This window comes from Agrilus planipennis, unplaced genomic scaffold, assembly GCF_000699045.2.
Source record: "Agrilus planipennis isolate EAB-ADULT unplaced genomic scaffold, Apla_2.0 scaffold62, whole genome shotgun sequence".
NCBI lineage: Eukaryota > Metazoa > Arthropoda > Insecta > Coleoptera > Buprestidae > Agrilus > Agrilus planipennis.
This window is the reverse complement of record NW_020438875.1, coordinates 717,294-741,587: the sequence shown is the minus strand read 5'-3', so window position 1 is coordinate 741,587 and position 24,294 is coordinate 717,294. Positions and strand designations below refer to the sequence as shown.

Sequence of the window (24,294 nt, the reverse complement as noted above, 5' to 3'; positions counted from 1 at the left end):
TGCGTGTTGGAGTGTAATTTATACAGTGCATCGTGCTATCAGCGATGAACAAATGTTCTCGTTTAATTCATTTTTATCAGGACATCTAAACATTATGTGCAGTAGAAAATTGTTTATTTATGTTGGGCGTTCGATAATCGCCACTATACTTACATTGTTCATCGATGTAGCTGCAATTGTTTTAATTTTAGTGCACTATTTGTGTACACCTATGTTGCCAATTCACACGCAAGACCAGCTTCAGATCGTAAACTGTTGTTTTTCTTAAAATTTTTTTTTGTTCTTAGCTACTCTGTTGAAGTCACGATGCAATTTCTTATTGTTTCATCTTGTTCACACCCCCCAAAGCTCTGCACTTACTTCTGCTTTTTGAGTCTCTCCTGTTATACTCATTCGAAACTTAAACCAAATTACTCCCGCCAGTAGAAAGTGACCCTATTCTGCATCCTGTGTCCATTTCCTATCTTTATCCCAATTACCCTCGTCACAGTCAGATTTCCTATATTCCTGGGTTTCCTTCGAATAATGACCAACTAAAATCCTAAAAATTGGTTCTTCTAATACTCTTTGCATTTCCTTTAAACTTTTAATTTTACAAAGACTTTTCTAACTAAAAATAAGACATTCAGTCATATTATCAATAGACGTCGCACTCAACATGCATTAATTATTTTTAATAATTGTCTTGGACCAATACAAGCGACCAAACAATATCACGGAACTCAAGGCGTCTTGCGCTTTTGTGTAAATCTTACAAAGGGGTAACCTACCTTCGACCCATACAAAGCAAATGCAGGCTACGTCTCTGTCGCTTGACAATTTTACGGTTATTGTTATCGAAGATAAAATGTGAAAGTCTACTTTATAAAAAAAATAAATAATTTTTAAAGGAATCATAGCTAACGGTTTGCAACATAATAGAATGAGGAGAAATCAAGAAATTAATATAGGAAAAACTTTGCAAAATACCTGCCTTTAACCATTAATTAGTCGCTCGAAAAAAATTATTACATAATTGGTCGCATGGGGTTAATATGACCCCACATGAATTTAAAGATATTTACATGCAATAAAATGCGTAAATCGGTTTTAATTAACTTTTTAATCATCATGTTTTATTAATAAAAAGTAGAGAGATTTACAAATAAAAACCGTGCATTTGTTGCACCTAACTGAGTCCTTGTTGTCGTTACTTCTGGGACACTGCGCATTTTCCCTGGGAAGGTCTGGGTTAGTTAAGTCGAGACCTCTTCAGGTATGTCTTGATGTAAACGAATTCGCTTACGCAAATTTTTAGGAAGATTTTGAAAAGAAGATCGAGTAATTTGGTGGTATGGTTTTCACTAATTCTTGGGATAACTGTTTTAGGAATATTCTTCTTTTAATTGGCCTCTCACTTGCTTACTTACAATGTTGATCACAAATGTGTACTCCAAGTTTAGTGCAACTATAGAACTTTATCAACTCCGGTTTAAGTAGATCTGCTGTAGCTTCGTCTATTTTATCGTCATGGTGCATGCTTGACACCAATATTACACTTCTCGTCCTTTTTGGTACACAGGAGACTATTATCATTTTTTCTGTAAAGCCAAATAGACTACTTTTTGCTGGCCTGTCGTTGTGAGAAAGAAACTCCTTGGGAATTTCATTCTTGTTTTTGCGTAATGTTCCAACCACAGTCAATTTAAATTCGGTAGGTAACGATTTCACAGGTAGTATATTGGTGTATCAGTTACTAGACGTAACGTTACGATTTCTCAATTCATCAGAATGCTCAATATCACTGTTTCAACTTTCGATTGAGTTCAATGGTTACATAGAAATTTATTTATTTATTTATTTAATGTCGCTACAGTCCTCTTTAGAGTGTTACATCCACTCACTCTAGAGGTCAGCTTATTCTAATTACTAACATTACTTACTAACTAGTTGCTTAGTCTAAACTTAACTGTATATGTATATCAGTATAATTATTTGTACTTTATTATTGCAATTAATGTTGTCTATTTGTGTGTTTATATACTTATTTGAACTTTATTGTGTGTCTCGTTCATGCTATATTGATCTCTAGTTTGTAGTATGTATTCTTTAGTTTTGCTTTGAATTTTTTTGTATTTTTTTCTTCTATGATGTTTTCCGGTAATTTATTGTATAGCTTTGTCCCTTTTGTTATTGTTGTGTTCCTGCCCATTTTTTCCGTCCTCACTTGTCTATGGTATAGGTGGTTTGCTTGTCTCGTATTATATTGATGGTTGTCTCTGTTCTTTTTTAGTTATGTAGTTAGGTTTAAGTTTGAGTTTGCCATGATGTATGTACGTCAGGGTGTCTATTTTTGTTATATCGTTTATTGTAAGTATGTTAGTGATTTTGTATATATCGTTTGTACTTGTTCTTGGGTGTACTTGTAGGCTGCTTTTATGGCCATGTTTTGTTTACGTTGTAAGCTCCCCGTTATGTTCTGGTTTTGTCCCCAGATTAACGGTAGGTATGTAAAGTGGGAGTGCACTAATGCGTAGTATATGTTAATTCTGTGTTTTTTTGAGAGGTCTTTCAGTCTGTGTCTTATTATTCCAATAATTGGTGAAATTTTTTTGTGTATTGTTTGAATATGGTTTGTCCAGTCTAGTTTGTTATTTATGTGCAGTCCCAGGAATCTCGTTTGTTTTATTTCATGGATTGTTGTTTTACCTTTCCTAATTTCTGAGTTTTCTGTGTGTTTGTCAAATATTACGTAGTTGGTTTTTTCGGTGTTTAGATACAGTCCCTTGGCTTCCAGATGTTTATTAATGGTGTCTAAATCTGTTTTTATGTTCTGGATCACTGTCGGTCGGTCTTCTTCGCTATATATTATTGTTGCATCATCTGCAAACATAGTGAGCTGCCCTTTAAGTGGGATTTTTTCTAGCTCGTTAATGAAGATTATAAATAGACTGGGTGATAAGGTCGTTCCCTACGGTATCCCTACCTTGATTGCTTTTTTGTGCTGTTTTGTCCATTTATTGACACATATTGTTTCCTCCTTTGCAGATATGATTGAAACCATTTATGCGCGTGTCATGTTGTACCGTATCGAATGCTTTTCTTAAGTCTAGGAAGAGTTGATAGGTGGTGTATCATTTTGTTAAAGTTGATTGTTTCTGTGGTTTTTGTCACAGTTTCTCTCATTTGTTGTTGCTGTTTGTATGCAAGTTGGAGAGTTCGTAGTGGTCTGGTTGGGTTTTTCTGGGTTTCCCCAACCTTTGCAGCGAATGCTGGACCACATGTAAATATTTCCCAGGCTGCACAGAAGCGAACTCTAATTATCCTATTAGTACATTTTTCTTTTCTGTAAACACTTTAATATGCGGTATTTTAATTTTCAACGGATGCTCCGATACGAATATGCAAAACATTTGTACAATCAATGTCGTTGCAGTTTATTTTTTTGTCAATAAATAATTTCCAATCATGTGGAAACATCCTATTGCGTATTCCAAACGGGGCATCCCAACTCAATGTAAGTATAATTAATGCAGGCCCCCCTCCCTCTCTGCTCCCCAAATAATTATCTCTTATGTAAAATAAACAATAAAACTACTTTCGAAGGTTCTGGCGTTTTTCTCCCGCGAAAAGAGCAGACGGAGGGGAAAAAGTAGAGATTGTAGTTATATCGAGTTAATTAGTTTACTTTTAGTTTTAATCTTATAGAATTAAAATAGCGCATATATCTCTTTTGTAAATATATTATTTCGAAAGACCGCCGCTGTAGTACCGAAAGGTGGAGCAGCGGCACCATGTAAATATTTAATTAATAATAAATCATACTGTATGCAAGTTGGGTGAGTATGATTTGGTGGTCGCTGATTTCGTTTTCAAGTATTGCTGTCTCCGTCTGTAGTTCGTGGTAGTTTGTTAATACATGGTCTAGCAGCGAATTCTTTTCTCCTCTTGTTTGGTTTCCTTTTCTTGTATGTATTTTAATGTTGGTTACTTGTAAATTATGCGTGTCTAGCCATTCCTTGTATTCGTCTGTGAGGGTATTTTCTTGTAGTAGGTTTATGTTGAAGTCTCCTGCTATGATTATTTTTTTCTGTTCTTCCATGCATCTTTCTAGGTTTGCATAAATTTTTGTTATGTCAGTTTCCTCTGCTCTATATATCCCTACTAGTTTAAACTGTTGTGACATTTCAACGTTTATTGCTTGTATGGCAGATTTGTTGTCTGTCCATGTGTGTGTAGTGTTTTGTTGTAGCTCTTTATGTTTAGTTGCTGTGATATCCTCTTAGGTTAAAGAATTTTTCTTCGTCTTTTGTTAACCAAGTTTCGGTGAGTATTATGATATGGATTTTAGTGCCTATAGTTTCTAATATTTCTTCTAGGTCTTCTATTTTGTTCCTTAGGCTTCTTATATTGGTTGTAAGTATGGAAATGGTTTTTCTGTCTGTTTTCTGTTTTTTTAAGGTATGAGCCAGTTCTTTGATGTTGTTGTAGTATTCAATCTTTTTGTCTTTGTCCCCCATTTATTCTGCGTTGTAGTCTGTTCTCTCCTGTTGTGTTTGTATGAGTTTTTGGTGTATACGGCAGCTTGTACTTCTGGCTTTATGATTGACATTAATATTTATTTTTTTTTTTGTTCCTCTCTAGGCAATTAGAGCATTTTGTTTCCTTTATGTTATTCCACTTTTCCGTCTTGTGATTTCCTGCACAGTTTTGGCATATATACCCTTTTAGGAGATATAAGGTCAAATAACACAATGAAACAAATGAAATAAATGAAATCAAACGGGACTAACAACTTAACAATATATTTACAAAACTAGAACAATGAAATTAGAAATGAAAAGAACTGAGAATAAAACTAGAAGACTTAGCAGATGAATTGACTTGAACTGTAGAAAACCGAATTAGGAAGTGTTAATGTTTTGGAAATGAAAATGTTAGGAAAACTATTAGGGCGGAGCTAGAAGCATTTAGATGAAAGTAGGGAACCAATTAGAAGAGAATAAAATCTGGAAATGTGAATATACAAAATACTAAGAAATAGACAGATAGAATGTTAACCCTAAACCGTTGAAGAAACCTATCATTAAAAAGCAATTAAGAAGGGACAATAGTTATTGACATCATGCAGTTAGTACGTGAAGTTGAAATGTTAAAAGGGATTATAGAAAAGTCCAAGTAATAAAGTTATTTGCAGAGAACACAATAGATAGGTACATACACAAAAGATTTGAAATAGAAATATTAAGACAGATATTTACATAATGAGAATAACAGAACAATACAACACAATTTTAACAGAAAGTTTGAAAAGATATTTACAAACAAGAATAATAAAAATAGAAATATATATAGAAACATTTAAACATGATATAGCGGCCAGGTATGCGCGGCCACACCCTTATACCCTTTTGTGCAAACATTGGTTCGATAGTCGTAGCTGTTACATTTATAACATACTCTGATATTAATATCTTCCTTTACTTTGCAAGTGCTCCATCCTAAGTTAATTTCTTTGTTGTGGAGTTTTTTAAATGTGCGACCTGGGACTTCAATGTGTATTATCCATTTGTTGGTTATTGTTGATTTCCTTGTGTATGTGATGTTGAGTTTATCGTTGTAGTCTATAAACTGATGTTGTTCCACTAGTTCTTCAATGAGGTCTTCGTTTTCTATGTAGTTTCTTTCTGCACTTATAATTACTAATTTTGGCTTGGTTGTTTTAGTTATTTCTACCGTGTAGTTGTCTTTTATACCATTTTCCATCATTGTACCTAATCTTTCTGTTGCTTCTTTGGTATTCGTTTGTATGAGTACCTTCCCGTTGTTGAGTTCTGTTATTTTCGTTATTGTTGCTTTGGCATTCCTTGGCTGTATTTTATCTTGTAGCTCTTGGATGGTGCGTTGGCTAGATTGCTGTTTCTTTGGTTTGACTATTATACTAGGACATCCGGTTTTCTTTGTATGTACATTCGTCAGGTCGTCATTTTGCAAGGTTTGTGCGTATGTTTTTGTATTCTGGTTCTTGTTAATTATTGTTTCTTTTGTCTCGTTGCTTTCCTTAACTATAATTTCGTTTGCTTTCTCTATCTCTTGTAATACTGTGTATTGGTTTTCTAGAAGTGTTTGTAGTTCTTCTGGTGTTTCGTTTTGTTTAATGATTTTTTGTAGGTTATTAATTCCCGCTAGTATTGATATTAGGCTGGAGTTGACGTTGATTTGCCATTCTATGGTTGTTGTTTTTGCTATCTTCACTAGCTTCAGCTCTTGTTTACATTTTCCACAAAACCATATTATTTTCTGTTTTATTACTTCGAGGGCACTTAATTTCTTATACTTTGTATTAACACACGCCGTATTCGTACTTATTTAAGTAATCCGACTGATAAGATAGATAAGGTACAGCTTCAAATAAAGGTCGAGGAAACACGAGAAAAGTTTCAACAATTAGATTCCATTCATGCGCAAATAATTGAAGAAGATCCTGAAAGGGAACAAGCCCATGAAAAAGAACTAACCGAAATAGAAGAAAAATACTATTCGGCTATTGCCGATTTTTATCGGTTATTAGGCAAAAATTAAGAAGTCCACCAACATCAATCTAACAACAATTGTGAAACTTAAAACCAATAATGCTGCTTCTATGAATGCTCCTCAATTACGGCTACCTGAAACATCGAAGATTGGCAGTCTGTCCGCGATAAGTTTCTTTCTAGAATCGGAAATAACATCAATATTTCTGCTATTGATAAATTTCAATATCTTCAAGCTTCTCTAACTGGTAGGGCTGCACGCGCTATAGAATCCCTGGAAATTTCGGAAGAAAACTATAAAGAGGCTTGGAATATTCTAACAAATAAATTCGACAATACCAGAAAGGCCATATTGCGTCACTGGTCTATTTTACATAATATTCCAAAACTACAAAGAGACACACCGGCAGCGCTAGATGAAGTAACGGATAAATTTAGGCAACACGTTCGAGCTTTAAAGGGTTTAGGTGAACAAGTTGAACAATGGTACAGTTGCTTAATATATCTAATTCTATCACAAATAAGCGACAATACAAAATATCATTGGGAAACTACGTTAACGGACAATAAAATGCCTGAATACACTTCACTTCTCGATTTTCTAGAAAAACGAGGCAGTTGTTCTGAACAATCGCCGATTAAACTTATTGGTGGAGAAGTAAATCAAAAACCACGATATGAAGATAGATCCCGCCAATTTCGACAACCTCCCAATATTAGTCAATCGTTTCTAGCGACTAAGCGGAAGAATCCGGTGTATCAAAACAACCACACTCAACCATCAAACCACTCAATTAAATCAATTCAACCTTCTGTTACAACTCATAATCTACGCACTTGTCCAATTTGTCAAGGATCGCACTCTGTATACAAGTGTCAAAGGTTTGTTAAATCTTCTGTAGAAGAACGTATTCAATTAACCAAGAATGCCGAACTATGCTACAATTGTTTAGGAAAGGGTCACTCCTTTATCGACTGCAAGGCAGGGACATGTCGAAAGTGTACGGAAAAGCACCACACATATCTACATAAGGATTCATCACCTTCTCCACCTGACGATTCAAGATGACTACAATCGGGCCTAGTCAGATCACTTTCAGTCGAAACTGCAAGCAATGATATAATACCTACTGCATTACTTCATATATTGGACAACAATCAAATAAAGGTTTTGTGTCGAGCTATAAACGACACAGGTGCAAGCACAAATTTTATTACTAAAGAACTTGCATCACGTCTCAACTTGTCTACACAATCTTACTGCATTCCAATCGGTGCATTAAACGATCTTTCTACTGTCTCTAACAATTGGCTGACTGCAACCATTGCATCTGGTACCAACGATTATCAAAAAACAATCAATTTTCTTATCGTTCCTCAAATAACTGAAAAAACTTCTGATCAATTAATCAATTCTAATCAACTACAAATTCCGAAAAATATCAAACTAGCTGATCCAAAATTTCATAAGCCCTCATCCGTTCAATTACTATTAGGCGCAGGTGTGTCTCTGTCATTATCGTGTGTCGGACAACAAAAACTCTCAAATAAAGGACATCCTGATTTATGTCTTCAAAAAACTTTATTAGGCTGGATAATTGGTGGCAGTCTATCCGTATTCGATAAAAATCTTCAATCACTTTGCAATTTAACCAACATCAATAACGATATCAACAGATTCTGAGAACTAGAAGAAGGCGCCACCGTTAAATATCTGTCTGAACAAGAAACACAATGCGAAGACTACTACAAAAAATATGTAACTCGTAATCAAGAAGGAAGATCCGTGGTTGCACTTCCATTCAATAACAAAAAAGATCAATTAGGTTCATCACGTCACATGGCATTAAAGAGGTTACAAGGTATTGAACGAAAATTCAAGAGAGACAGCGATTTTTTCTTACAATATAAAGCTGTAATCGAAGACTATATTCAATTAGGTCACATGATTAGGATTCTGGGAGAACCTGAGGATGGATTTTTTCTTCCTCATCACGCCGTCATTAAAGAATGGAGTCTTACTACGAAAGTTCGAGTGGTTTTTGATGGATCAGGTACTTCTAGTTCAGGCATATCGCTCAATGATGCACTTATGGTCGGTCCTGTCATTCAGGACGATCGGTTCACTTCTGTTATCCGTTTTAGAATACAAAAATTTCATAATAACAGGTGACATCGAAAAGATGCTTAGACAGGTACTCGTTCGAGAGGAGGATCAAAAATATCTCAGAATTCTATGGCGAGAGGATGATGGTTCTATATCTACCTACCAATTAACAAGGAATACATTTGGACTTGGGCCAGCTTCCTTCCTGGCTATTCGTACTATCCATCCATCCATTAGCAGACGACGTAGAAAACCATTTTCCTAAGGGTGCAGCTAGTTTAAAGAAAGCTCTATATGTAGATGACTTTTTGGACGGAGCTAGTACAATAGAAGAAACCATCCAACTACGCGATGAAGTTATCAATATCCTAAAATTAGGCGGATTTAATTTACGACAATGCGCATCTAATTCGCCAGCAGTTTTAGAAGGACTTCCTGATTGCAGCATTAACAAGCACTTGCAAGATAAAAACAATACAACATTAAAAACATTAGGTTTATACTGGAACTCTACTGAAGATAAAATTATCTATACTGTCAAACCTATTTCTGAACGAATAATTTTTCCCGAAATTTCGAAGATTTTCGACCCGTTAGGTCTTCTTAATCCAGTGATTGTTCTTCTAAAGTTATTAATTCAAGAAATTTGGAAACTTCGTTTAGACTGGGACGAATCCTTCCACTTGACATATTAAGTGGGTAGCAGTTGTCAATCAACTTCCGTTATTGAACTCTATATCATTCGAGAGGCACGTGTTACACATGGTTCCCATAAATATTCAACTGCACGGCTTTTGCGACGCAAGTCAAAAAGCTTACGGTACATGCATTTATCTGCGTTCCACTGATCCTCATGGAAATGTGCAAATCAAACTTCTTTGTGCTAAATCCAAGGTTGCTCCATTAAAAAACATTCAAACTATCCCACGGCTAGAATTATCTGCAGCCAATCTATTAATAAACCTGTATGAATCTGTCAAAACATCAATACCCAATATCGACAGAAGAATTTGTAAAAACAAAAATATGGAGAAACGGACCAACGTAGCTAGCCGGGGGAGTAGAAATTTGACCTGTTCAACCAACAATTTCAAATATTGAAGAAATCCCCGAATTACGCAAAAATGTTTAATTTCTAAACCTCCAGATACAAGCATTCTCAATCGATTTTCATCTTTTATTAAATTACAACGTGTCATTGTCCTTTGCTTGCGATTCAAAAGGCCTAATAAAAACAGAGGATCCCTAAATATATCCGATCTACGTGAAGCATCCACAGTTATACTAAGATTATTACAGCGATCTACATTTCCTAACGAAATTGCAAACCTTCAAAAAAATCGACCAATTGGCACCAACAGTCATTTACTATGTCTCCAACCATTTTTAGACGAAAATGGTATACTTAGATTTGGCGGTAGACTCAAAAAAGCTAACCTGTCATTCAACCAATGACATCCAGTACTTTTACCAAGGTCACATCATGTTACAAAATTAATTATTGAACAGGAACATGTTAATGGACTTCATTCTGGGATAAAAGCAACTCTTGCTAATCTACGTCTAAAATACTGGCCAATTAACGGAACTAGTCAAGTACGACACATTATCAGAAAATGTGACCGTTGCGATCGTGTCAATCCTGCATCTGTTGATTACATCATGGGAGATCTACCCTCAGCACGAGTTAACAAAGCAAGACCTTTTCTTAACACTGGAATCGATTAATGCGGACCTTTCTTTATTAATGAAAAAGAAAGAAAAGGTTCACGTGGCGATCTTCGTTTGCCTTGTGACCAAGGCCGTACATATAGAAGTTGTCAGCGACTTAACCACAGACGGCGTTTTGGCTGCTTTACGACGTTTCATGTCTAGACGAGGATTATGTTAATCTATATATTCCGACCATGGAACAAATTTCGTTGGTGCTGAATGAACTGAAGGAACTGTTCAACTCTGAAAAGCACAACGAAAAGGTAAACAAATTTCTGGCCCACAAAGGAGTCAAGTGGAACTTCATCCCTCCACAGCCACCACATGTCGGCGGTATTTGGGAAGCGGCTGTAAAGTCCTTCAAATACCATCTACGCAGAGTCATAGGCTTTGAACTCCTATTTTTTGAACAATTAAATACCCTAGTAATAGAAATTGAATCTGTACTTAATTCCCGACCATTAACGACCCTCTCCTCTGATCCAGATGATCCTATAGTCATTACTCCTGCCCATTTCTTAATCGGTGATTCTCTTATGAGCCTACCAGAAGAGAACTACCTGGAAACGCCTATAAATCGCCTGTCTTTTTAGCAAACGATCCAGAAAATGGAACAAGACCTATGGGATCGTTGGCAGAAAGAATATCTTTCTGAATTAACTGTCAGATCTAAATGGAAAAAGGGAGAACACCCAATCAATATTGCTTCAATTGTCATCGTCCGAGGCGACAACATTCCTTCACTTCAATGGCGACTCGGTAAAGTTGTGCAAACTTATCTTGGTCCTGATGGAGTGATTAGAAATGTGCGCGTTAAAACCGCTAGTGGTGAACTTACGCGTAACGTTAAAAGACTGGCACCATTGCCAGTAGGTTTTCATAGTGATAACGAATAGTGAGTGTTTTAAGAAAGACAATTTAATTTAAATTTTTAGGGCTAAATTAGTGGACATAGATATTTAAATATATTTGATCGCACGTCTCTCAACCGGTGGAGTGTTTCAACTTTCGATTGAGTTCAATGGTTACTTAGAAATTTAAATGTATACATTTCAAGATTGCTTTTGTGTTCAGTTTTACAATTTGATTGCATTTCTCTAAAATTTCCTTTGTCGATGTAGTTCATCATAAAATCTATTGTGCACTTTCTTTTGTTGAAACTTAGGTTTATTAGTTAATTGCCCTTTTTAATGTATTTCTAAACATGTTATAATATCTAGGTACTAATAGTGGAACCCCTACGGTTTCTGTTAACTGAACGTCGGTCTATTCATCCCACTAGACTACGTGACTTGTGTATTATTAGTAGCTCATACCCTCCACTTTCTTTTTCTTTGAAACCGACCGAAAATACTTTTCTGAATTTTAACTAGGATAAGAAATTATAACTAGTAAGACCAGTATCGAATCAGCATGAATATCGTTCAAACCATTTTCGAGTTATCTTTATCTGTCGAACAATTATCAATCTCAATATCAATATTTTATTATCAATAACAGCAATAATATAGTTAACCGTCTCGATTAAGTTATGTCACTTTGTATAAAGTGTAAATACGTTATTAAATGTATATACCATAAAAAAGACTATCATTTCATCTCAAAATCAACAAAATCTACATCAAGCAAAACTACCCTAATCGTAGTAAAATATTGTTAGGGAATAAAACAATCACTGTCATTACCTTCTTGGGAAATAGTATTGCCCTCTTCGCCAGTAAACTCCATAATTGCCTGCAACACAGTCAGCGGTCTTTCTGGATCCATTATGAAATTTTTCGTAAATATTTTTATTTTATGTGTAAAACACAACATATAAATATCAATAATATAAATTAGCTTTTTAGTAGAAAAGATAAATAGTAAATTAATAAAAGTAATTGAACAAATAAGGGCTCTTACCTTGTCAGGATTACTGGCCAGTCTAAACAGAATTATTATACAATTGGTCGCGTGGGGTCAGAAATTGACAAAACACATATGAGACACAGTGTACAATACGAGATTTAAGATGATACTAACCGCGAGTGCCTCTATCAGACGGTTAATTGAGGAGATAGTGCGGGTGAGAGCTTTGGAAGATTCTTAATTTTCAAATTATTAAGGGAGTAATGCAATGTGGGGTCACATTATCCCTGTGCGACTAATTATTGGTTAAGATACTTATTTTAAATTAATTACATTTAATAGTGATCACCAATCTGATACTTCGCATACCACGAGATTTGGTTCAGTAAGGCGTATCGAAAACATTACGCGTAGACTTGAGTGTTCCTTCGAATATACGGCTGTTTAACAAAATAATAATTCGCCCATCACATCGTAGATGGATGACCTGCATAATCAGTGTGATGCGCATTTGATTTCAGCAGTTTGTAATAGTGTTTGCCAAAACACAAATTTTAAAATTTTTATTTATTGATAACAATTAAGTAGGTAACAAAACTTTTTAATAGCATATGAAAGCACAGTTAATTACTTATTTCCATTCTTAAGAAGTCCCACATCACCATTTTATCTAAATCATCTTGACTTACGGCAACGGGGGGTGTGAACTCCAGAATGTTCTTCTCCTTCAATAGCGACTGATTGAACGTCACACTCTGCTGACGGAATATACCATGCGCTGCATGACGAAACAGCGCAGAATCACCTTGCGGTCCGACAAAATCGACCACCTCAAGAATCTCCTCACCGTTGATCAGCGCACGAATACCGGCTTTGACCCTAGCAGCAAATCCCAGGGTCAGTGTGGCGTTTCCTCTGGTTGACCCGCTATAGTCGAATCTGACCTTCCAATTGGTAGGTTGCGCATTTTGGGTGATATTGACCAGTTTGAGCTGATTAGGGAAGCCAGGTGTTTTGATCATAGGCATGAAATAGCACCAGTCTTCAGCCGGGTCACTGCTGCCTACTGTGAAGTCTGGATCATTAGGAAATGTTTTGGAATAGCTGAGCCATGTGCCAAACTTGCGGTACTCTAATAAATTATCACATTTGGTACATTAAAATTCAATTAATTAGCATTATAATCATTCTGTGATTTTCCGACTCGACAATTGCTACTGTAAAAAATGATGAAGTACCTTCTAAATTAGGGATAGGTGAAGGAAAACCAGGTGGCGATTTAAATTCTGCGGAACTTCTATCAGGTACACCGATCTGCCAGAGTAATTTGCCATGCGTCTCCTGCTTCCAATCAATTGTGCCAAGATCACTGTTCTCTTTTTGATGCACGCGAATGTTGTCTTGAATGTACTTTCCTACCACACCCTTGGCTATCACTTGCAGTTTGTATGTGCCTGGTCTCACAGCTGGTATTTTGAATTCACCTAAATGTATTTAAAATTTTGAGTATGTTTAAGAACTTTTAAAGATAATTAATTAACAATGGAGAAGTTTCATGATGTTGTTAATATTATATTCAACGTAATGGTATTAAAATATAATTCAAAACTAATCAATCACCGAAAGAATTTTTGAAATCCATCAATAAATGACTTAGAAATAGATCATTGAAATTTACGTATTTTAGTACGGAACGTCTGCGGTTTCTGATCTGCTTGTGACGTCATTCGACGTATTCGATATCACCGTACCACGAATCATTCAAGTATTAGTTTCAGAGTCGCGCTAGGGCTCTTGCTTGGTTCGTGTTTATTTAATTTTTAACTTTTGCACTTTGACGTATTTGTAGGTATTTTTTTTTAACTTCCGCCATTGGCTAAATAAACAAAATACGAATCGAACGGCGTAAGCTCCTACATAACAATACATTCGTACGTACTCGGCGAATACGTGCGGCGTCATTTAGGTCAAATGACGTCACACGATGGAGCGCCGCGTGTAACAAAATTATTCTTGCAAGCGCAACTTTAAAGTCCCATAATTTTCTTATTTCTTGAGATATTGTATTGATTCTTTTACGTGTTTGTTTTATTCTTTTATAATTTTTACAGTTTATCCATAAAAAAAATTGAAACTTCTTCATTAGGTTTTATGTGGCAAATTATTTCTAATGTGTATTATTTGAGTTAAAAAAATAAAATAAATGAGTTTCGGAATAAGTAGTCTCAAAATTAGTGAATTTGTCACACTGTATGTAAATCTTAATTAATTAATTTATGTAAACAGAATTTCGATAAAATCACCATTTTTTCCTGCCACAGCGGAATACATGTAAGTTGCCGACTCTAACTGTGGATCATCAACATGAGGTTCGGTTAGAATAAGGTATGTCCACTCTTTATTCGGCGACCCATCCACTGTAAGTACTCCCGACACACTGCCTCTCCCTTGTGCATAGTACTCTGGTGCGGTGACAAACTGGTACGGCCACTTTTTCTCCTCTTCTTTGAGTTGTCTCTGAGCGTCAGAATACATTTGAGAAAGACTTTCGCCATCATTGAAGTAGAGTCCGATCGGACCGTACACTTTGGTCCATCCCTTGGTGGGTATCAATTTTGGGGTACCGTAATGTGCCGAATGTTCGTGGAAAAGAAGCAAATATCCAGTGTGTGTAGTCAGGTCCTAGAACAATAGATACGATTTGTTGAAAATTATGCATTAACAACCATTTTATCCATCCGAACAGCATTAAAATGATTTTTTTAAAAAATGGAAAAACAATAAAAGTCCGCGATGCGGGCAAGTTATTTGTTGTGTGTTATAATATTTCTATAAAATTTAAATTTCTTGCTTTAATAAAGCGACACTAAGAACGTAAAACTAACCTAAATCTCGATTTGATCACATTTTTCTTATCTTAAAAATGTCAACGAAGTTGCCTATTGTCATTATCCAGACTAGCTTTGAAGGAGCAATTGGTTTCAGTTATGCAGATCAATAAAAATCCAATTAGTCTTCGGGCTGAGACCTTATGGTTACGATCTACTCTCAACTAATAATGGTTTAATCTATTCGCAAGAACTGAATTTAATTGGAGCCATTCCCACTGGCTTGGAATGAATTTCAAATTTCTCTATACAGTGCGATTCATTTTAAAATTGATCAAAAAGGATACAAAATAAGTTTTGGATATATTCAACCTTTTCCTGAAGCTTTTATATGATTTACCAAAGATATAATTTGATAGTAATGTCTATTAAACAGATAAATACTGAAAGCAAAAATTCAATTACCTAAATTAGTCTTAAACCTCACCGTGCATTAGCGTATTAAATTAATAAGTGTTCATTTTGAAATTTATGAATGATAGCTAACCTGCTTTAGTGGTCCGCCACTGACCCAATCTTTGTGCGTCTGCAGTAGAGACAGCCCAAAGCGATTGCCATAAATACCGAACACAGTGTTTGTATCTTCATTAGATGATATTTGCTGATATTTTGAATAAACTGATCCGTCTTTGAACATGTAGGTCCAATCATATACAATCTGGGCTGATTTTACATCTCGCTGTAGGGGCAAAGTCCCCGCCCTCTTCCCGTCGACATTATAGTATTTAAATATGTCCATATTCGCCCTTATAGCCCATCTTAGTTGCTCTGCAGTGTAGCCATCCCTCAAATACTTATGAATGGAGTAGTAGTAAAATATGGATGAATTTTTTTGGAGGACCAAGTGAAACTCGAAGTTAATTGGCCAAATGCCTGTGTCGTTGCTTGTGAATGCAAGGTCTATAAGTTCATCCTTGTGAATTTAGAAAATTTTAATTAATATCTTTCTCAAATTACAATCTAACAAGAAGTAAATAAAAATTAAAGGATCGTGATTAATTGTCATTAATTAATTATAATTCACTTATATGATCAATTTCGAAGAAAGGAGTATCTTGGAAGCTGACCATACTTCCTGTAAACAATAATCATTTAATTAAATATTAAATCCGAATAAATTTTTTTCTTGTAACTAGTTAATAATGCTAAATGTTTATTAACTGACTTCCACGTTAAGATTAACTAACAAATATTACTACTTCGTCAGTGTTCACTAATTTTATTCTACTGTATTATACTGCTGTGCGTGGCAAGAGCTCTTAATGCATAAAATAAAAATTAAATTAAATTAGCGGAGTTTGACTGTAAATGTCGTCATTTGTTAGATGTTAAATATTTTATTTAATAACGCGGTATTATTTCGCTCTGTTAAGTTTTAAAGAGTTAAAAAACGATTTTTCCATACAAATGATGTCTGTTACGTGTTACATATGAAGTGAGACGTTTCTGTCAATCTGACGTATTCAGTATTGAAATCTGAAATTGGAAGAAATAAGTAAAAGGTAAACGGTAACGATGGTGTGTTTGGGATCTTAGACGTGCTTTTATATTAGTCTGGCGGTCACGGTTGGTTGGTGCTACATTATAGTCAATGTTTCGATCCGGTAGGTTGCACCCTCGTTTGTTTGTTTCTAAGCAATGGTTTCCAGGCTCTGTTTATCTTTAATCCATCTTCCCTGCTAAGTTTATCCGGATATTAGGCAATTTCTAAGGCTTCTCTCTTACCTAAATTGTAATAACCTGACGGGCGTACTAACACTTGCGCATCTTCTAAGGAGATCCTGTGCCCTTCCTTTCCAGAATGTTCTGCTAAAGCGGATTGGTCTGGTTGGTGCAACCGCAAATGTCTTTTGTGTTCTTTTTTCCTTGTTGTGATCATGCGTTTCGAAATGTCTACGTATACCTTGGAACAATCACCACAAGGAATCAAGTGGACTCCTGGTGTATGTTGTGGGTTTAGTTGGTTTTTGGGGATTCGTAGTAATTGGCGTACCTTCGTCGTAGGTGTGAACATCGTGCTAATTCCATTCCTACTTAGCAACTTAGAGATCCGATATAGTTTTAGTACTGAATTAGTTACATTAAGGGTCGCAAAACTTTGTGACTGAAACGTCTCAATTTTTCACTTTTCTATCCCATAGTAGAATGAAGATTCGGGCTATAGGGACCACGGGGTCTACGTGAAACGTCTGGACTCAATAGTTCACTTAAACCACGGCCCTATAGCAAGAATCATCATTCTACTATGGATTCCGGCCGTGAAAGCCTTTGTTCTTATATTTTTCTATCCCAATTTCATGTTACGTACTATAAACACCTTTTGAATGGAAAAATAATTTCTGAATTCTTATGTATACACGTAAAGACGTAGTAGGTATGTGTTTGCACCTGGCATTCCATTGACAATTGGACAACCGTTATCTATTAAGTTTTCTCTAATAATTGGGATTTGTCAAATGGACATACGCCATCTGACGACAAAGCATGATATTAAGAAAAGGGAAAAATTACCACGGGTACAGTAGTAAGTTGATTATGAATTATCCACCTTTTATTAATTATAATATTGAAAACAATTCATCAAACATATAAATCGTATTCTTATGGAGTCTGCAACATTTTCATCACGTACAAAATCCAAAAAGAAGTTAGTTTGTGTTGTAAAAGGTTGTGATATCGCTTCTAATACAGACCTGAATATATGTGTTCACTACTCCAATAAAAACTAATCGTTTTGTGTACTCCAAAAATTTATTTAAAACAGAACTATAAGATCAATTAGAAGTTTGGATAATCTTAAAAATCGAAGAAGTTAATTCTGAAATGAAAGTGTGCTCACTTTATTTTCGTAGAGACGATTACTTACTACAAAGTAAGTTGACTTCATGTTTAACTCATGTACTTTTCTATTCAAGAAGTTAGTTATAGTGAGGAGTCAATTATTGTTTTGCATATCTTAATATACAAAGAGTTACTTATCAATAAAATGAGCAATACAACAACGTTGCAATGGTATGTTTACACTCTTCGCTCAACCTGATTTTATACGAGCATTGAACTGATAAAATTTAACCGTATAATAAAAATGTACCATCAATTTCGTGGGGATTTTCTATCAACTTTGATGTTTTGAGGAGGAGCGTCTAGCAGGAAGGAGTTAGAGATATCTTTAAATAAAATAGAAGAGGTACTGACAAAACAGTACTGTATGAAAATAGATAAAAGTAAAACAAAGATATTGATATGCAAGGGAAGAAAACGTAAGGAAAGAGCTAATATAAAGATAGGAGGCGAAAAATTAGAAGAAGTGACCGATTTTAGGCATCCAGAAAGTCGAATAAGTCAGAACAGAAGGAGTAGGGATATAAAGCAGGATGGAGTCGCCTTCAAGAAAAAGAAGTCACTTCTATGCTCGTAAACGATTAATTTAGAAATTTGAAAAAGATTGTTACAGGTGTGTGTTTTGAGAGCGGCGCTGTACGGATGCAAAACATGGGCGGTGGGCGAGGCGGAAAATAAAATGTTAGAAGCATTGGAAATGTGGTGTTACAGGCGAATGATGAGGATAGCGTGAATAGAGAAGGTTAGAAATAAAGAGGTTTTTGAAATAATAGGAGAACAGAGGACTCCATGAAAGTCTATAAGAAATAGGCGAGATAGGTTAGTAGGATACCTTCTCAGGCATGAAGATCTAGTCAGAGACATATTAGAGGCAGAAACGGGAGTTAGGATCACCGTTCGCAAATAATTAAGGATGTGAGTTGATCTAGTTTTAGGGAAATGCGAAAATTACCTCAGAATAGGAAAGAGTGGAAGTGCATATCCAACCTGTCTTAGAACTGACCACCTTATAATGATGATGATGTATGTTTTGAGGCAATACGCCATGAAGCTAACAAAATCTGCCCACTCATTTTTATCTTTATTTTTACCGTATTTTATATCACCGGCTTTGAGAATCTGTTCTGCTTCAACAAAGTTCCTTTGTTTAGGGTTCGTACCGGTCCAATCACATATTGCCTTATATTTATCATTATTTTTCAGTGGGGAATTCATACAGCTGCACCTAAAACTATAGCCCGTATTTGAAACTTTCCCTTAAGTCCGCCATGTTTTTTAGGCCCCTCCCATTTGACAGATCCCAATAGGTTTCGCTCATAAGTTCATTGTTGCAGTTACACAATGTGAAATTGAGAAAATTAGTATTAACCAAAATTTTGGTCGAAAACAGAGATGGTTAAATGAAGATATTGTCGATTATTTAAATTTTAAAAAGGTTTTGTTTCGGACATTGCTTTTTGAAGACTCACATTCTGGGTAATTTCTATATTTCCTACATTAGGCCTAACCGTCGCATTCTTGTCGTTGACATAAATATTGGCAAGGTAATAGTTAGAGCCTCCTCCCACCAAGTTCGTTGATTTGATGGTACTATCGAGAGGTGAATTATAATAAAGTTCAATTATCTGCCCCTTTGTTTTGTTAATAGTCATTGACATCCTTTCGTTTTCCAACACCAGAAAATTGCCATCGGTGACACACAAGCGTTGGAACGACCGTGTTTGGCATTGCTGACCTTAGCAATGGATTGGTTGAATTGGATGTGATAGTATTAAAAGAAAACATAAAAAATAAAAATTCATGAAACAATGCAAAATATCTAAGTGTTTTGTTTCAAATATATCAAATCATGAACTACTGCACACAAAGCACTAATTTGTTTAACTATGAATTTCACATTAAAAACCATAATTTACTTAAACGTTGGAATTATTCATCATTCAAAGAATATCACTTAGTTGTTTGTTTAAATTCTGGGCGTAAAAATTTCAACTAATTGCCATAATATCACAAACATAAATAGCTTACCTGACGATGTATGGATAATTAGAAGGGCCAAGCTCGCTATAAGACATTTAGTTGACATCTTCGACAAAATGGCAATTTAGTATTCGATCTTCGATGTGTTTATGTCGTAAATGTGTAGATCGATTCGTCTGATACAGATTTGTTAAAATAAAATACATAATATAACATAACACTTGACATAATCTGAAAACGATAATGTTTATCTCGTCACTATGCTGTTGTTGAACCGACTACAAATGAGGTTATAGGGAGTATAAAAGTGTTCCCAAAAATTTTCAGAGATTTCACTAATCTTCTCGGAGATATTTTGTGGTATTTATAAAAAGAAACATTACCTTTTTCTTCCAAAAATTGAAGCAATTCTTTCAAGGTATATGCATAAAAGAAAGTGAAGGAAAACGTTTTGCTTCGAGGGTTTGCTTTACAATAAAAGGTTACAAACTTAATTTGTATTTAGCATCTGCTCAAAAACTAAAAAAGAAGGAATCTCTTTTCAACTTTTCAGTAGCTGCTCAGGGATCACACATTTTGTAACATAAAAATTTGTATATTTGCAGGACTATACTTGTGTTAAAATTTTTCTGAAAAGACTTGTATAACTAATCTTTAGTTGTGTGGTCCCAGTGTTGTGCTTTTTATGGCTGATATGGTGCATTTACATATAAGAAAATACTACAAACCAAGACGTACACCACGAGAATTGGATTTTAAAACGTTATTTAGATTTGAGGAGGCGAATGTCGTATGGTTGACGGACCAATTTCTTGACTCGTATCCCGAAACACGTAGAGAAGCCGTTTTTGTGCGAACCATTTTAAATCTGTTAATATTTAACACTGTACAAGCAAATCAGAAATGTATTAATCAAATAAAATAAACAGTTGTCACGGAACACACACACGTGGATTGCTCAATGCAAATTTCAACTAGTTTGTCGAAATCGGTAGGGGCTAATCAGTACCTTGTACTTTATCAATCCGAAATATTTCCTTGCAAGGAAAAGGTATATATTATGAACACGAAATTGTAGCAAAAGCTTTTACTTCTACCTTTTGCTTCTACCTTTAACCTAAAAGTAAATGCTTTATTTTTATAAATAAGGCCTATTGTCAGAATCGGTCTCCTGTGTATGTGGCAAATATATAAAAAAATCGTACAATTTTTTGTATATATTTTGAATATATTTTTGTATGTTAATTTTTCGTGTCTTGTACAGGCCTGACGCTGGTAGCTGGCGGAAATTTTAAAATGGCGTAGATGCGCGGTGGCAAAAGTAGGCAGTTTTAGATATAACGATTGCAGCACTCTTTCTTCAGTATTCTTATCAGGGGCGTAGATTAAATATTTAAAAATAGGAATCAGTGAGCAAGTAATAGACAGACAAACAGAAGAACTAATTGTTGATGTTGGTGACAGTGATAGAGATACCCATGATGACAGTGAATGTGAAAACTAACTATAAAACAAAAGTAATAGGTTTATTTTTTGGTAAGTTGTTTCTACATCATTTTCTAGTACGTATTGTTCTATCTGTATTAATACTATAATGTACGCCGACTGAAAGCTTATTTGTGTATCGGTTCCAAGTGACTTACCCAAATAGGTCATAAATAGGCAAGTACCTGCGCGACCGCTCGCCAGCTTCCTTCGTCCGACCTGTACCTATAATAAATATTGTCAAACTTTCGATTTTTATCTTGTGTGTGCCTTTGTTTCATTTCAAACTAAATTCTATTTTTCCGCTATCGCTATTTTTACCTAGAATTTCATCGTCATCGATACCTACTCAAAATCCCTTACTAATAGCTCTTTCCCTCGCTTACTTTTTCTTCGAATTCTGTTCTATTTAATTTCAACTAGTCTTTACATGTTCTGTTAGTACTTTTCCTTCTAAATTGTTCTTCCTCTCTTTACTAACAATCTTGTTGCATAAATACCCTTAAAAATTCCTACTTATTAACCAGTAAGCAGTCTAGCTCTTCATCATTCGTAGATTGTTTTATATATTATTATTACTATTATTTTTATTGTTGTTGTTCTTATGTTGTTTTTGGTGTGTTGTTCGGTCTAATTAAACTTTTGTATATATCTTTCATTTATGTTGTGTTTTGTTTTTGTATTACGTTCTTTTTGGTATATGAACTATACGTATATTTATTAGTGCTTTTATTAATTAACCGTTTATAAAAGGCGCTAAAGTGGTAACCCCGATAAAAGTGTAATTAATACTTTAGTCTTTGCCAAATTGGACTAACATTAAATAAACAAAACTATGACTACCGGAAAGTGCGTGTCAGAATGTGCGACGTCTGTCGATCCTGTTTCAGTGAAAATATCAGTCTTCATCTCGTCAGACCCAGAACTTTGGTTTTCTACGTTAGAAAGCGGTTTTGATGCCGCCGGAATAGTTAAGGACAACACAAAGTTCAGGTAGACCAAAAATACCTACGCCCTCGAAGTTCACGACATTATCGTAAAATCAAGCAGTGAACAGACTTACGAACTTTTAAAAAGTGAGTTAATCAGGCGGATAGGTACATCTCAAGAGCAAAACACAAAGCGATTGCTGGAGAACGAACCACTGGGAAATCGCAAGCCAACGCAGTTCCTTCTACATTTGCGCAATCTTGCCGGCTGTGAATTCCCCGAGGACGTTATGCAAACCCTGTGGGTATCTCGCCTACCGAAACGTGTCCCGGCCCTGCTAGCTACATATAAATACTTACCATTAGCGAACAGAGCGGAGATTGCTAACACTATTATGGAAGCTTTCAGACAATTAAGCAACATTGCCGAAACGTCAACAAAGACTAACACGGTTAACAGCAGACTAGATTTTTTGGAAAATGCGTTAACAATAGCCCTGCAGGAACTAGCCGCAATTAAAATCAACCTGGCTGCTCTACAACAGCCTCGACGTTTTCGAACAAGAAAAAAAGTGACACTTGTTGGTACCATGTGCGTTTCGGGAATAATACAAAAAGATGTACTAAACCCTGTAACTTTGAAGTAAATTCTCCGGGAAACGACATGGGCAGTCGTTGTCGGCGACCAATGACAGCAGCCCTACGCACTCCCGCCGATTATTTAACAGCGATGGTTCAACTAAAATAAAGTATTTAGTTGATACTGGAGCTAACCTTTGTGTGTTTCCACGTTCACAACTTCCGCAACCTAGAGAAAAGTCAAATTACTAACTTTCCGCTGCTAATGGCACCATTATCTCAACATATGGAATACTCACGTTAACCCTCGACTTAGGACTCCGACGACAATTTACATGGAGATTTGTTGTCGTTGACATCTCAAAACCTATCACCGACACAGTCCTCCTCTCACACTTTGGTTTATTAGTGGATATGAAGAATTTACCACTCATCTCGCATCCCACGGGAAAGTGATTGAGTGCAAGTCACCCTTCATTAAGACTGTTACAGACCCCTCACCATTTCATGAGCTGCTGCAATAATTTCCGGGAACAACCCGACCAGGAGACACTCCTACGTTTGCAGCCCATTCTACTAAACATCACATAATCACCATTCCCGGACCACCTGTCGCGTAATGACTACGACTTGCTCCCGACAAGATGAGAGCCGCAAAAAAGGAATTTGAGGTCATGGTTCAATTGGACATCCCTTGTCCTTCCAAAAGTCACCGCTGCACATGGTGCCAAAGTCAAGCGACCAGTGGAGACCCTGTGGCGATTATTATTGCTCCTTAAATGCTAGAACTAGTCCGATCGGTATGCTGTGAAGCACATTCAGGACTTTTCCCAGTCACTGAGCGGGAAAACTATATTTTCCACGATAAATCTAGTCCGAACATTCAATCAGATCCCACTTGCTAAACAGGATGTCTCGAAAACCGCAATCACAACACTATTCGGTTTATTTGAGTTTACACACATGGGTTTTGAGTTTACACACATGGGTTTTGGGTTACGCAATGGAGCGCAAACTTTAAACGCTTCATTGATGAAGTTCTGCAAGACCTAGAATGTTGCTATGCCTACATGGACGACATTTTTGTTGCGTCTACGTCGCTGGCGAAACATATGAACCCCCTACAAACTTTATTTCGGAGACTACGAATGTGTATTTGGCCAGCCGGAGGTCAAATTTCTTGGCTATTTAGTTTCTGTTTTATTTAATTTCAACTATTCTTTTAATTTTCTGTTAGTATTTTTCCTTCTAGCATGTTGTCCTTTTCTTTACTAACAGTCCTGTTATATAAATACCCTAAAAATTCCTACTTATAAACCAGTAACCAATCTAGCTCTTCATCATTCGTAAGTTGTTTTATATACTATTATTATTGTTGTTGTTCTTATGTTGTTTTTGATGTGTTGTTCGGT

General features: G+C 35.7%; 1 protein-coding gene across 1 annotated transcript; it reads right to left on the bottom strand.

Annotated features, from left to right (window-relative positions):
• Positions 1 to 12,784: 12,784 nt before the first annotated feature.
• Positions 12,785 to 20,142, bottom strand: LOC108734492 (rhamnogalacturonate lyase-like). Its single transcript, XM_025980805.1, has 6 exons — positions 19,938 to 20,142; positions 19,379 to 19,644; positions 15,556 to 15,981; positions 14,484 to 14,862; positions 13,419 to 13,664; positions 12,785 to 13,312 (listed from the first exon to the last, which is right to left on the bottom strand). The coding sequence occupies exons 1-6, from the start codon at positions 19,993 to 19,995 to the stop codon at positions 12,804 to 12,806; spliced, it is 1,884 nt and encodes a 627-aa protein (XP_025836590.1). The 5' UTR covers positions 19,996 to 20,142; the 3' UTR covers positions 12,785 to 12,803.
• Positions 20,143 to 24,294: the final 4,152 nt, after the last annotated feature.